The sequence below is a fragment of the Heterocephalus glaber genome, unplaced genomic scaffold (assembly GCF_053883595.1).
Source record: "Heterocephalus glaber isolate CG9 unplaced genomic scaffold, H.glaber_assembly_v1.0 deba00000943, whole genome shotgun sequence".
Taxonomy (NCBI): domain Eukaryota; kingdom Metazoa; phylum Chordata; class Mammalia; order Rodentia; family Bathyergidae; genus Heterocephalus; species Heterocephalus glaber.
Genome location: NW_028258175.1, coordinates 6,024,113 through 6,038,417, shown reverse-complemented (window position 1 = coordinate 6,038,417; position 14,305 = coordinate 6,024,113). Strand labels below are relative to the sequence as shown.

At 41.7% G+C, this 14,305-nt stretch overlaps 1 protein-coding gene and 1 pseudogene across 3 annotated transcripts in view; both read left to right on the top strand.

Moving 5' to 3' along the window:
* Position 1: 1 nt before the first annotated feature.
* Dctn5 (dynactin subunit 5) overlaps positions 2-14,305 on the top strand; it is a 30,204-nt gene continuing 15,900 nt past the window's right edge. For all 3 annotated transcript variants that reach the window (XR_015450386.1, XR_015450385.1, XM_004855951.3), the window contains exons 1-5: positions 2-168; positions 986-1,054; positions 2,634-2,752; positions 5,322-5,433; positions 10,505-10,607. Coding sequence is in view for 1 of the 3 variants with exons in the window: in XM_004855951.3 (XP_004856008.1) it covers positions 121-168; positions 986-1,054; positions 2,634-2,752; positions 5,322-5,433; positions 10,505-10,607 (451 nt within the window). In the remaining 2 variants the exon portion in view is untranslated. The remainder of the gene's footprint in view (positions 169-985; positions 1,055-2,633; positions 2,753-5,321; positions 5,434-10,504; positions 10,608-14,305) is intronic.
* LOC147828647 (small ribosomal subunit protein eS27-like pseudogene) lies at positions 2,770-5,314 on the top strand (annotated as a pseudogene).

Sequence of the window (14,305 nt, the reverse complement as noted above, 5' to 3'; positions counted from 1 at the left end):
GAGCCCCCCCCCCGCCCCCCCCCGACAGCGGAAGTGGAGGCGCAAGCCGGAAGTAGCCGGAACCTCAGTGAGCAGGTCTTGGACAGGATCCTGAGGTGCGTCGGAAAGGAGGCGGTGGCCATGGAGTTGGGCGAGCTACTCTACAACAAGTCCGAGTACATCGAGACGGTGCGTGTGTTCAAACATCCGCCCTGCGTCTTCCAAGCCCGCATCCTTCTGAGGCCCCGGTCTGTCCCTGCCCCACCCACCCCGGGTCTCTCTGGCAGACGGTCGGGAGTTACCTAGAGACGCCTCGGCATCCTCTGATTTTGTTGTTTAGTCCGTACGCGGCCACTTTAGGCTTTTTGATGCATATTTCTGATTTTCTCATAGGGATAAAGTCCCTTCTGGAGGCCAGGAAGCCTCTAGCTATCCAAATATTAATTACAGCTTAGGCTTCGGGCCTATTTTAACTTTTTTTTTTTTGGTACCGGGGATCGAACTCGGGTCCTTCCTCTTTCAAGGGTGGCAGCGGAACCACTGAGCTAAATCCCCGGCCCCTTAACTTTTTTTTTTTTTTAATTAATATTTCGTAACCTGTTAACATGTGCTGAAAACGATCGAGGTTTTTTTATATATTCAGCGTTTGCAATGTGTGACGAAATGCTGGAAACAACAGGTATTCCAATTAAACTCACTATTATTTTGTTTTTTCTTTGCGTTTTCACAAGTTTATAATAATGGTACCGTCATTAACCACGGTTTAGAGCTTTAAATTGAAAAATGGAACTGGGACTTAAATCCACGTCTCTCCCTGATGCCACTAAGTTACAGACTTACCACATACAAATTGTAAATCCATTCCTGAACCTTTAGTTTGCATCCCTGCTTTTAAAAATCAGTTTTAGACCTCATGTCATTTGAAGTTCTTTTCTCTCTATTTCGTGCTTTCTTTGTGGAAACCTTGGCCCAGAAATCCACTCAGTTTTTTGTTATTTCCTTTTAGGCATCTGGGAATAAAGTTAGTCGCCAGTCAGTGTTGTGTGGAAGCCAGAACATTGTTCTCAATGGCAAGGTAAGGGACAAAGACAGCTCCAGGATGTCTTTGCTTGCTTTCCACTAATGATGACATTAGCAGGGTAGATAAAATGTTGTTGTGATGCTGTTTATTGATGTACACTTTCAATTCCCTTTTTTCTCCAAATTGTATTTATTGAATGCAAAAAAAAATCAATAAAAGGAAGTAATATAATATTTTTCCTTTTTATGCTAGAACAAAATTCAGTGGCACTTAGAACCAAAATTACTGTACAAGCTGGATGTGGTGGCACATGCCTATCATCCCAGCAGCTGATTTGTTCAAATCATAATCCCAAAAGAGTCATGCACACATTGTATTTGGTTGGTAGGCCCCTTAAGTCTCTTTTAAATAACAAGAGTTCTCGTTACCCCTTTTCCTTCATGACATTTATATATTGTAGAAATTAGATTACTACCCTGTCGAGTTTTTAAATTCCTGAGTTTGGAAGATTATATCTACATAGAGTTGTTTAACATGACCTTTTTTATAATATGGTCTTTATTTTATTTCTCATTTCCATTCTATTGCCGTAGATAAGGCCCATTATCTTTTTATTTTTTTTTGGTACCTGGAATCGAACTCAGGACCTTGTGCTTGCAAGGCAGGTGGTGGCACCACTGAGCTAAATCCCTGGCCCATTATCTATTTTTTTTTTTTTTTTTTTGTGGTACCGGGGATCGAACTCGGGACCTTGTGCTTACAAGGCAGGCGCCATAACCACTGAGCTAAATCCCCAGCCCCCATTGTCTATTTTTGCCTTGATCCAATATACTCATTTAAAGGATTACTTTCCCTCCAGTCTCATTTATAGTCTCTCTGTTTAGACTCCAGATTGTATCTAGAGTAATATTTCTAAAATGAAAATCCAGTTCTATTAATCTGTGTAAAATATTTTATTGATTCCTGATACCCTATAGGGCAAAAAAAAGTCTAAGCATTTATGCTCAGCTTACACTGTTCCCCATGATCTGCTTTCTTGCCTACTTTTACAGCTACAAATCCAGATACATGCACTTTAAAAATCCCATTCATTTATTCAATACATATTTTGAGAATGCCTCCTCTTTACCAATATGGAGCATTGATCCCCCTAGATTTCTTCTTGTGTTTTTCAATCCCTCCAGATCTTACTCCACACAATGTAGTATTTAGTCTGAGTCTAGAAGTGGGAGATGAACCAGAACTTGAGTGGATCCACCTCGGAGCATGAAGTTAGAGACACTAGTGTTAGGAGATTAAAAAAAAAAAGAAAGAGGTGAGCAAATAGCCAACACTTGGACAGTGGATCTGAGTGAGTCTAAAGAGACACATAAACTAAGTCTGTTACAAGCATTCTCACTAAATTTTTATTCAGTGAGTTCTGTTCATGGAATATTAAGGGCAAAGCTCCTAATGTAGTAGAATATCTCCAGTGTCAGTTTGCAGTCATGAGAGCAACTCTCCCTTCACTTTATCCCTTTTAGCAGAACATTTGATGCAGTAGATAATAACATAATAGTGTCCTCTTATCTATCCTTTTGTATTATGTTTTGGGCTATATAGGTAAGTTTTTAAAATGTGCTTTGTTTTATAGACCATCGTAATGAATGACTGTATAATCCGAGGGGATCTGGCAAATGTAAGAGTTGGACGCCATTGTGTTGTGAAAAGTCGTAGTGTTATAAGGCCACCATTCAAGAAATTCAGCAAAGGGTATGTAATTTAATTTCTTGTTCCAGTCTTGGGCGAGATGCTGCTATTAGTAGTATTGTGCATGTGTTGAGATACGGCATAATGAACAGCTCTACCTGTTGTGGCACTGAATAAGAGTTTGCCATAATGAACATAACTATGATGGTATGATGGTAGTTGTCTTAATCTGGTTGGTGGTTGGTTGCCAGAAACAAAATCCACTTAAGATGGCAAAAGCAGAAGAGCGTCTGATTTAACATACACAGGCACATTTGATAGAATCTAAGAGTAGAAAAAGGAACCAGGCCTCACAAGGGACTAGAACTTACAACTGGACAGCTAGCCACAATCAAGACACCTGTTCTCTCTATTCCTCTGTCTCCAAGATTATACTGGGTCTTGTATTCTGTTTTGGGAGAGAGAATCTCATTGGCTCAGCTATACTTAATTACCCACTTCTGGTCTAAATAGCTAACCAAGAGGGTCTTGTGGTGGTGCACACTTGTAATTCCAGCACTTGGGGATTGGGGTGGGGCTGAGGCAGGATTGCTGCAAGTTTGAGGCCAGTCTGGGTTACAAACTGAGTTCAAGGCCAGCTTGAACTATGTAGTGAGGCCCTGTAACAAACAAACAAACAAACAAACAAACAAGGGCAAGAACAGAGAGGAGAGCTGACCAGCATGTCTGCTGTGGTAGTATCCGCTTTGCCTCTCTCCTCCTTTGCTAATTGCCCTCCTGGTTCCCACCTGTGGCACCACCTGCATTTCATCCATTAAGTCAGTACAGTATGTGTTTATTGAATATCTTATGACAGCCACTGGTTATAAACTCAGCATATAAATATGGATACTATAGAGTTCCTATCTCAAAGTTCTCAAAATCTAGTGGAGGAAAAATTACATAAACAGATAGCTACTATATAATGTGATACTATAATGTGATAGCTCTGTAATAGGTGATACACTGGACCCTCGAGTTACAATTGGCGTGACATACAAAAAACTTGGGTTACGACCGGAATTTTAGTTTTAACTACAAATAGAATCTTGGGTTATGACCTGAATACCAGTCACTTATGCTTCCAGATGGTCTCAGAACAGATTTAACCCTTAAAGAGTTCTGGAGGAAACATTACAACATCCTTTCCTGTGTGGGATTAACTGAGAAATCCTGAGCCAGTGTGTCTCTTAGGACACTGAGATCTACCTGTGTGCAGGAGAGAGACTTTGAAGGCTGTGGAGAGGAGCCTGAGCCTTCACTTGACCAACTTGAGTTACAACCAGCCCTCAGGAATGAATTGAGTTTCTAAGTCAAGGGTCCATTCTACAGGATTGGGCCTGGCGCATAGTATGTACTCAATAAATATGGTAAATGAATCAATTTTAAGAATGTTGGGTGCTAAAACTTACAGACCATGAACCTGATGTCACTACTCTGAAACACAGGGAAGATTAGTAAAAATGTGATCTGTGAGCATTGTCAAAGGCACCAGAGACAGCAGAAATGAGCAAACATCCATTGTTTTTTGGGGGGGGCGGTCCTGGGGATCAAACTTGGGACCTTTCGCTTTTGAGGCAGGCAGCGGAACCACTGAGCTAAATCCCCAGCCCCTCATCCATTCATTTTTATTTGGTGCCTTCTCGTTTAACTTTGAAGATCTTACTCCTTCTGCCCTGCATTTTCTTTGCATATTTCTTTCTGCCAGTATTTCTGATTTTTACCTCGTAATTAGGCTGGGGTTGTGGGAGGATCACCATGGCTTTGGCTAGATTTACTATATCCTTCTTCGGAGGAGAAAAAGAAAAAGCATAGAAGGAAACAGCTAATTCAAAGTCCAGATTCCTATTTTATGGATATAAAATGTCCACACTCTGTAAGATCACCATGATTTTCGGCCATGCTCAGACAATGGTTCTTTGTGTGGGTTGATCCACAGTGCCGTGCCAGCCAAAAAGAGGAAAGTCACTCACAGAAAGTTGTTCATTTAGAAGAAAGCAACACTAGTGATCTATACAACTTCCTGAATTTGTGTTTTCTCACAGAAAGCTTTAATTAATTAATTTAATTAGCTAGATTAATTAGCCCTTAACTAATTTTGATTATCTACTGAGATAATGCAATTATGTTTGATTTTGTAAGGTATACAACAATGATCTCCTAATGGTATCAGTTTTTCAATAAAGTTTTGATTATGGACAAAAAAATTACTGGGAGTTGTATAGCCTAAGGATCCTTTCCTTGCTAGGAACAATTTTATAAGACAGACGAAAGCTGGGCATGGTGGTGTGCACCTGTCGTCCCGGCACTCTGGAGGCTGAGGCAGGAGGATCACTGTGAGTTAGATCAAGGCCAGTCTGAGCTATAGAGCGAGAACCTGTCTCAACAAACAAAGCAAACAGGGCCGGGGATGTAGCTCAGTGGCACCGTGCCGGCCTTACAGACACAAGATCCTGAGCTAGATCCCCAGTACCAAAAAAACAAACAAAACACAAGACAAACTTGTTGAGATTATGATCTGTAGCTCTAAACCTTAACCTGAAGTATGTCACCTTGACCTTTTTTTGTTGTTGTTCATCTGTTCCTTCTCTAGTGTTGCATTCTTTCCTTTACATATCGGGGACCATGTTTTTATTGAGGAAGACTGCGTGGTCAACGCCGCTCAGATTGGTTCTTATGTTCACGTTGGCAAGAACTGTGTGATTGTGAGTATGATGCCTCCACTGACTGAGCAGCCTGGTTCCCTCTGACTTTCATCCCTCATCCGTTCCATCAGGGGGACATTGCTTCCCCACCTGGGCAGGGTAGGAGTAACTTCTGGTCTTCATGAGGCAGGGACTCTATTGTAGGATTTGGAGTTTTTTTCTCAGTGTTAATAACAATGGCCAGCTGTATAGAACCTCTTTTTATGAGGTTAAACTCTTTCCCTTCAGTTAGTTTATTTAAGGATGTTGGGTATTGTTATCCCTGTTTGCAGACGAGAATAGGTATTAAGGAATTTGACAAAGCTAGCAGATAGTAGAGCTGGAATTTAAATTCAGGCATTATGATTAGCTATGGTGCTACCCAGCCTACTTGCTTCCTTACCTAAAGGAGCATGCAGTCTCCTAGAGGCAAGGGGATCTAAAGGGCAAGTGGAGATTGGCAGAGTAGACAAGGGGAGCTGGGGCATTTCCAGTCCATTATGGGATTGGCATGAGTGTGAGGTTCAGAGTTGTCAGAGGATGAAATGTTAGGGGAACTGCAAGGCATGCAGGTACAAGTAGGCCACCCACTGGGAGTGGTGGTGCACTTGGGAGGCTGAGGCAGGAGAATTGCTAGGAGTTCAAGGCCGGTCTGAACTACAGAGTGAGAGCCTGTCTAAAAACAGCAAGAACAAAACCAAAAATAGTTTGTTTTATGCAACCGAGATCTGGATTTCTTGCTATTTCATTGAGGAAGAGTTTAATATCTGGTGAGGTTTCTGAGAACATAGCTAGGTGAGGATGTTAATGACTAGAGCTGATCTGCCTTACTGTTTTAACTGTTTTCTACCATTTATTTATTTATTTACTTGTTTGTTTGTACCGGGGATCAAAGTTGGGACCTTGTGCTTGTGAGGCAGGCAGTGGCACCAGTGAGCTAAATCCCCAGCTCAGTTTTCCACCTTTTAGATGTACACCTCAGATTGGAGTCTAGGAAGAGCCAAGATCCGGTATATGTTTGTCTGTAATGGTCATTCCTGTTAGCACAGAGCCAGCTCTCTGTCTTGACTCAGATCCTAGAGCAGAGATGGTGAGCCTTTTAGCGACCGAGTGCCAAACTGCAGCCCAAAACCCACTTACTTATTGCAGAGTGCCCGCACGGCAATTAAACCAGAGTGCTAAGGCTTTAGTTTAGAAGAAACAACTCATACATTAACATCTTTTGTCTTAAAAATAATAACACACGTGCCACAGGTTCACCACCACTGCCCTAGAACCGTGCCGTTCCTAGCTGAGGAGCTGTGAGGGCTCAGCAGAGGTAGACAGTGTCGGGAGAACTGTGCTGCTGCAGTAACTGTCCAGAACTAAGGGCAGCACTTGTTCTGCCAGATACTCTTGCCCCAGAGGAATCCCATGGAGTGCACTAGAGATAGGAAATGTCTGGTTTAGCCTGGTGTGAAGAAAAGGGGAAGATTAAAAAGTTGAGCTCAAAGTACCAGAGAGAACAGTGATTGCTTGAGTGTAGGTAAGTGAAGAGGGAGGTTGGATGATGGGTACTAAAGTATGGTCAGATAGGGTGAGTGAGTTCTAGTGTGATTATTTCGTAATGACTTCAAAGTGGGGTTTTTTTGTTGTTTTGTTTTGAGATGGGGTCTCGCTATGTAGTTCACGCTGGCCTTGAACTCACTATGTAGTCCAGGCTGACCTCAAACTCGTGACAATCCTCCTGCCTCAGCCTCCCAAGTGCTGGGATTACCAGTGTGCACCTCCATGCCTGGCTCATAATGACTTGTTACATATTTTTATAAAGAAGAGAAGAGAGGAGCTTGAAGGCATAAACATGAAATGATAAGGAAACGGAAATGCTAATTACCCTGATTTGATCATTACATATTATACACACGTACTGAGATGTCACACTGTTCCCTGCAAATATGTTTAATATCACATATTAATTAAAAAGAAAAGTTTATAAAAAAGGTGGAGGAGATATAGGAAAATCTGTCCTCTTCCCTCATGCTGTTTGCCAGTAGCTAGCTTCCCAAACCACATTTATGTTTTTGTGGCATTTTCCTTAGCAAAGTAAAGACATCACCATAGCAGCCTGGCCCTATAACCGTGCTTTATCCTCAGAGCAAAATGTCTGAAAAGTTAAAATCCAAATTCTACCCCCAGTGCTTAGGGAATGCTTGTCCTATGGTCAAGTGCTTTGCTTTTTGTGCTACTTTTCAGTACATCAGTTCATGACCCCACTAGTATTTTGTGTTGGCAGTAGTTGCTAAGCCTTCACAAATTCTCAGATAATCTTAGGAGGAATTCTTTTAGGGTTTGGGAACCTTAGAGCCATCGGGGACTCTTTTCAAGTCTTGACTGTCCTCACCACATACAGAGCCTTCCTGCAAGGTCCCAGGAGATAAGTCTGCTGCTGGGATGGGGAAGGTGTGTTAATTGATTATTCACATGTGTGAAGGAAATGCTTAACAAGCAATATTAGTAGGCACCATTACTGTGCTATGAGTTTTAGATTCATCATTTCTAATGTTGACAACATTCCTGTAGATTTGGTTTTCTGTCTTCTTTCACAGGTGAGGAAACCAAGGCTCAGAAATGCTAATTTCATTGGATAAAGATGTATATAGGTAACTAATACTAGCAGCCTGGCTACAGTTCTTGATTCCTTCTTGGAAAGTTGTCCAGTGAAGAATAAAGAAGTAATTTTTAGCTTTTTACCTCTTTAGCTACTTCCACTCCATTTATGCTTAAGAAATACATGTATTTTTCATATTGCTGCTCATCAGTCTACTCAGAATGCTTCTGAAACCTAGTTGAGCATTATTTCTCTAAGTGGACAGAATGGCCAAGTAGTGGACAAACCAGATGCCGGTCTATAGGCTGCATGGTGGCTGGAGATGCCTCATGAGAAGATTCCTTCCCACCATCCTTCTTTCCATGGCCCTGTATGTACCAACATGGGAGTGGATCAGACCTTATTCTGTGCATTCAGTTTCTTCCGTGCCCTATATGCTTAGGCCGAGTTATAACAAAAGTCTTAGGGTTAATCATGTTAATTTGGGGGCCCCCAGGGGAAGTAGCTAGTTGTTGTATCTTTGAAATTGCCACTAGCAGATAATTCATGGAAGAGAATCTTCAAAGGAGGAATGAAGAGCTGTACATAAAACTCGCTTCTGAGCTAAAGATGTTGGCAAATACTGCCAGTGTTATTATTTCTCCAGCTAGAGACAGCTTAGCCACTTAAGAAATTCAGACTTGGAGATACCACCTTTTCTAAAAATTCACTTGGCAATCTACCTTTTCATGGAAATACTTATGATTTGGATATTTAATAATGGTACAAACTTTGATCACAATGAAGTCAAGGTGTCTTTAATATTCTGTGGTAGAATTTGAGCTGTGGATAAGTTAGCATTATCCTGGTATTTGTTTTTTTGGTACCGGGGATCGAACTTGGGTCTTTGGGCTCGCGAAGCAGGCAGCAGAACCACTGAGCTAAATCCCCGGCCCCTTGTATTTGTTTTTAAATGTCCACATTCTCAGCCTGGTGTATTTTATCAGATTTTTTGGGGGGTGGAGTGGGGTACCAGGGTTCGAACTCTGGACCTTGCATTTGCAAGGCAGGCGCCGGAACCACTGAGCTAAATGCCCGGCCCAGATTTTTTTTTTCGTGTTTTTTTGAGACAGGGTCTCACTTAGTAGTTCAGGCTGGCCCTAAACTCACTACATAGGCCAGGCTGGCCATGAACTCAAGGAGATCCTCCTGCCTCAGCCTCCTAAGTTTGAGATTGCAGGTGTGTGCCACCAAGCCTGGCAGATTTTTTTTTTTTTTAACCAGAACAAAAGTGAACTTTCAGTCTCTGGTGATGTAAACATAACTAATAAAGAACCAAAACCGTCATTAACTTAGGGAATAGTCTGAAGCACAACTTTTTTGGTACCAGGGATCGAACTCAGGTCCTTGTGGTTGCAAGGCAGGTGGCGGAACCACTGAGCTAAATCCCTGGCCTGAAGCACAGCTTTTAACTGCATACACAAGCCTCTCTTCTCCTTTAATCCATCAAACAGATGACCTTATTTCTTGCCCTCAAATGCGGTGGATCATGGTAGACTGAAACACGGTGACAGCAAGTAAATTCAAACATAAGGTTCAGTCACCCCAAATGTTCAAGTAACTGTCCCCTTCTTAATTGAAAAAAAAATTTTTAACTGTCACTTATGGGAGAGCAAACAAATGAATAACTTCATATACAAATTAATTGGTCAACTTTTCTAGGTGGAATTGACAAAAGAGAGAACAAACTTTAAACTGGTAGGTGCAGACTGAATGTATTAGCTAATATAAGCCAAGAATACTGAAGTAAATCCTCATTTTATGCCCAGGGGGTTCAACTGATACCATGAGAAGTAGTCTTCCTCTCTTCTCTTTCCTCTGAAAGGTTCACATCCCTCTCAGGAGTTCTCCAGTGGGATGGCTGTTGAGGCTTTCATCATGCCCTCTGGAGAGTGTGATGGAAAACACCACTCTTCCCAGTAGGCCCAGCAGACACCCTGAGGTTGAGATTCATTAGACCAAGTTGGCTCATGAGCCAGTTCCCCAAACCAGGCACTGTGGTCAGGCTTGGAGTTTGGTGTGAGCTGGGGGTGAAACACTTGGACTGAGGTGGAAATAAGGGTGGTTCCCAAGGAAAATAGAGATTTTCTTTCCAGGAGAAAGGTGGAAACAACAGGTGTCCATTAAATCAAATAAAAGATAAAATTATACAGAACTTCTGGAGGCCCATAGTCTCTGATGCCTAAGGTAACCTGCATTGTCCCAAGCATACATGCTTCTCCCAGGGTGCACACACCTGTGTGGGCATGCACATGCACGCACACAATACTCTCTTGTGCCCCTTTCTCCTCCCCCTTATAAGGTGTCTTCTGGAACAGGTGGTTGCGATTTGAGAATCTTGTTACTGTCTGTGGCTGTAACATATCAGGGATGAAGAACGTATAAAATAGCTTTTTATACAGCAGACTAGACAGCCTTGGCTCCTATTTCCTGATCTACTTTTTATTGATAAGATTTTCATTTCAGGGGCGCCGATGTGTGCTGAAGGATTGCTGCAAAATCCTTGACAATACAGTATTACCTCCAGAAACTGTGGTACCACCATTCACTGTCTTCTCAGGCTGCCCAGGTAACCTTGGTGTTATTTTAATCTTCTCAAAATTCTATTTTATTTTCTATCACAGAAGGAGTGCATGCAGTTTCTGTCTCTGATAATATGATGTAGCAAATTAAAAAATTCTCCAGTTACAAAGTACCTGGAAATGCTATCTAAAATAAGACAGGATTATTTTTTTTCAATGCGTAAGGTTTACAAGAATTTAAGGATATTACTAGGCATTGTGCCATACATCTATAACCTCAGCACTTGGAAGGCTGAGGCAGGAGGACTGATAGTTTGAGGCCAGCCTGAGCTATACGGTGAGAGTCTGTCTCAAAAAAAAAAAAGTCACAGTTAATCAAAGGTCAAAGAAGAACCTAAATCCAAGGTGTAAGATTGTGGGAGTTGATGCTGTCTTCCTAATAGAGTGGTTTAGGATGTGGTAGTCACATGGGGGCAGGAGATCAACCCTGGCCAAGAGGACCTCAGATACCCTTGGAGGATTTTCCCTCAATCAAAGGTAGATACAAGATAAATTTGCCACTAGGACATGTTAAATACAAAGAAGCATTTTTCTCTTGGTCAGGGCTCTGGATGGAAAAAGATCTTTTTAGAGAATTGCTTACTGTGGGTTTACCCTCACATTGGCTGGAGGTTTGAATTTAAACTTCTTGAATGGCTCAGGAATCCCCAAGCTGAATTAAAACATGGTCTCAGTTCAGTGATACGCTTGGGGTGCCGAGGAGAGAGAGTGCGTGACCTCTCAGCCTTGGATGAGAAATGTTCACAGATTGAGTCCCTGTGAGCTCAGCGTTCCAAATTACAAAACGTGAGGACACAGAAGTAAATATGTGCTCATCCCAGAGAATTTAGAAAACACTAAAAAACAGAAGAAAACCTCCCCATGCTCCCCTCCCCACCCCCCGCCACAGTCTCTTTTCTCTGTGGTGTTTTTTTGTTTGTTTCAAGACAGGGTCTCACTGTGTAGTTCAGACTGCCCTTGAATTTGCAGTGATCCTCCTGCCTCAGCTTCCTGAGTGCTGGGGTTATAGGCATGCACCACCATGTCCAGCTTCCCCAGAGTGTTTTACACAGTTGAAATCATGTAGCGTATACAGAGGCACATCACAGATTCACAGTTGGAAGATGATGTGACAAGAAAGACATGACAGTACATGGAGTCTGTCTCTGGGTAGTTAATTGCTTTTCCACCTTACAAAAAATAATCACTCAGATCATTGAATGTGAATTTCAGAGAGTTACAAAATCATCACTTAGGTTCTTTGGGGAGATAGTTTCCCATTCTTCAATGTTATGCATCTCTGCTTTTTCAGAGAAAGAGACCCTTGTTTAGTTGTCTCCCTGTGTTGGAGTCCCACTGTAATAAAGTTTAGCTATTCCTAGCGAGTGATAGATCAGAACAGCCCCAGTTGTTTTAAGCGAATATCAGATATGCGTCTGATCTGAAGTGAGAAGGATATTGCCAGAGAAGTGTCTTATTCTTTTTTAACTTATTCAAGTTCCTTAGCACCAACTTTTTTTTTTTTCCTGGTACCGAGGATTGAACTCCAGGGACTTGGCCGTGTGAGGCAGGTGCAGTGCCACTGAGCTACATCCCCAGCCTAGCACCAACTTCTTACAGACATCAAACATGATAACACAAGGCAAGGAAGCATTGCTAGGTATTTCAAATGCAAATAATAACACTCTTTTTGGAAGTTCTAATAGAGGATTCAAATTGCATGTGACCTCGTGTAAATGAGAAAACAGCCTTAGAGAGGTTGCATTGTCCACAGTGTCAGGGCTAACTAGTGGGACGGCCTTCACCTTCGTGAAAGTACCCTTATTCAGAGTCCAGTCCCTTTTGCACTGTGACTCGATGCTTGCCGTGTTTCACTTATGTATAGTTTCACAGAGAAATGCCAATCATCTTGATATGTAGTTGACATCTTTTAAACTGCAGACATAGGGTTACAGGAAAACTGGCATGTTTTTAGAAGACGTCACAGGATGAAACTGAGTTATGGGACATGGAAAGGGAAACCAGCCAGAAAGACTCTGGATATGAGGAGCCAAGAACTTAGATGCCTACAGGAGCCAAGCAGATAATACAAATGATTGAAATAATAACCCTTCATAGCTGCTTAATACAGATCTGATATCATGAGATAGTCTTGATGTTTTATGAGGAGCTAAATATTGGAATTTTTATGTGATATTTCTGTGTTTTAAAAAGTTTCCTACTGGGCCGGGGATTTAGCTCAGTGGTTTCGCCGCCTGCTGTGCAAGCGCAAGGACCCGAGTTCCATCCCTGGTACCAAAAAAAAAGTTTTCTACTAATTTAAAAAAATATTAAATATTATATAAAGAATGAGAACTATTCCTGAAGTGTTCTCTCTCTCTTTTTTTGGGGGGGGGTGGTACTCGGGATCGAACTCACGACCTTGCACTTGCGAGGCAAGTACGGTGCCACTGAGCTAAATCCCTGGCTTAAATATTATACAGACCAGACATATGTTTACAAGTCAAATAGGAGATGCTGATTTTCAAAGTGCCTATGAGAATTTTGTATTTTTTAGACCTATTTTTCTATTTTGTCAGTTAGTTTATATGTTTGTATATACACACAGTACATATTTGTATATGAATCTACAGGTGTGTGGCTATATGTTTGTATATATAACATGGATGTATGAAACTATTCATAGCTAGACTCACACTCTGTATACTACTCTGTATTCTGTTTTGAAACTGGCTTTCTTTGTTTTAACAATATACCTTGGGTGTCTTACTATTGTGTAGAGAGTCCCCTCGTTCCTTTTAATGGTTACAGGTTTTTCTCTGCGTAGCTGTACCATGATGTATCTAGTTGGTCCACTAATATAATAGATTGTTGTACCTACCCTTTCACTATTAGAAACTTTGCTTCATTGACAATCTTGTACATATATTGTGCAATTGAGCAAGATTATTACTGAGATAAATTGATTGATTGATTGATTTTTTTTTTTTTTTTTTGAGACAGGGTCTCTCTATGCAGTTCAGGCTGCCCTTGAACTCACTATGTAGCCCAGGCTGGTCTCGAACTCACAGCAATCCTTTTGCCTCAGCCTCCCAAGTGTGCATTTACAGGTGTGCACCATCATACCTGGCCTGGGATACATTTTAGAAGTTGAATTGTCAGGCCACAGAGCATTAACTTTGAAAGTTTTGCTAGCTGTTTTGAAGTGCCCTTCCAAGCAGTCATATGAGTATCCACAGTGCCTGAGAGTGCCTCTTTCCTGGAGTTCTCACTTGTGATTGCTCCATTGTTTGTCTTTCTGTAGGACCCTTCTGTTCTTTCTTTGATTTATCTCTTACCTAGTGAAGTTGGGCATTGGTTTAGTTTCATTGTACAAAAAGCAAGACAGTTTCTTGTCTCAAGGGTAAGGATAAAGCTGGCTCAGTGGGGCTCACAGTAGAATGAGGGTGGACCAGTCCTCATCTGGAACAATCTCTGAAGCAGCCAGAGATGCTTTAACGCTTCAGATGTCCTGATTTTTTTTCCCCCGTGGTACTGTGGATTAAACCAAAGGCCTTTGCATCGAGCTATATCATCAGTGCTTTTTTTATTTTTTATTTTGACACAGGATCTCTCAAATTTGCCCAGGCGAGGCTCAAATTTATGATCCTCCTGCCCTCAGCCTTCTACAGTGCTGGGATTACAGACATATGCCACCATATCTGGC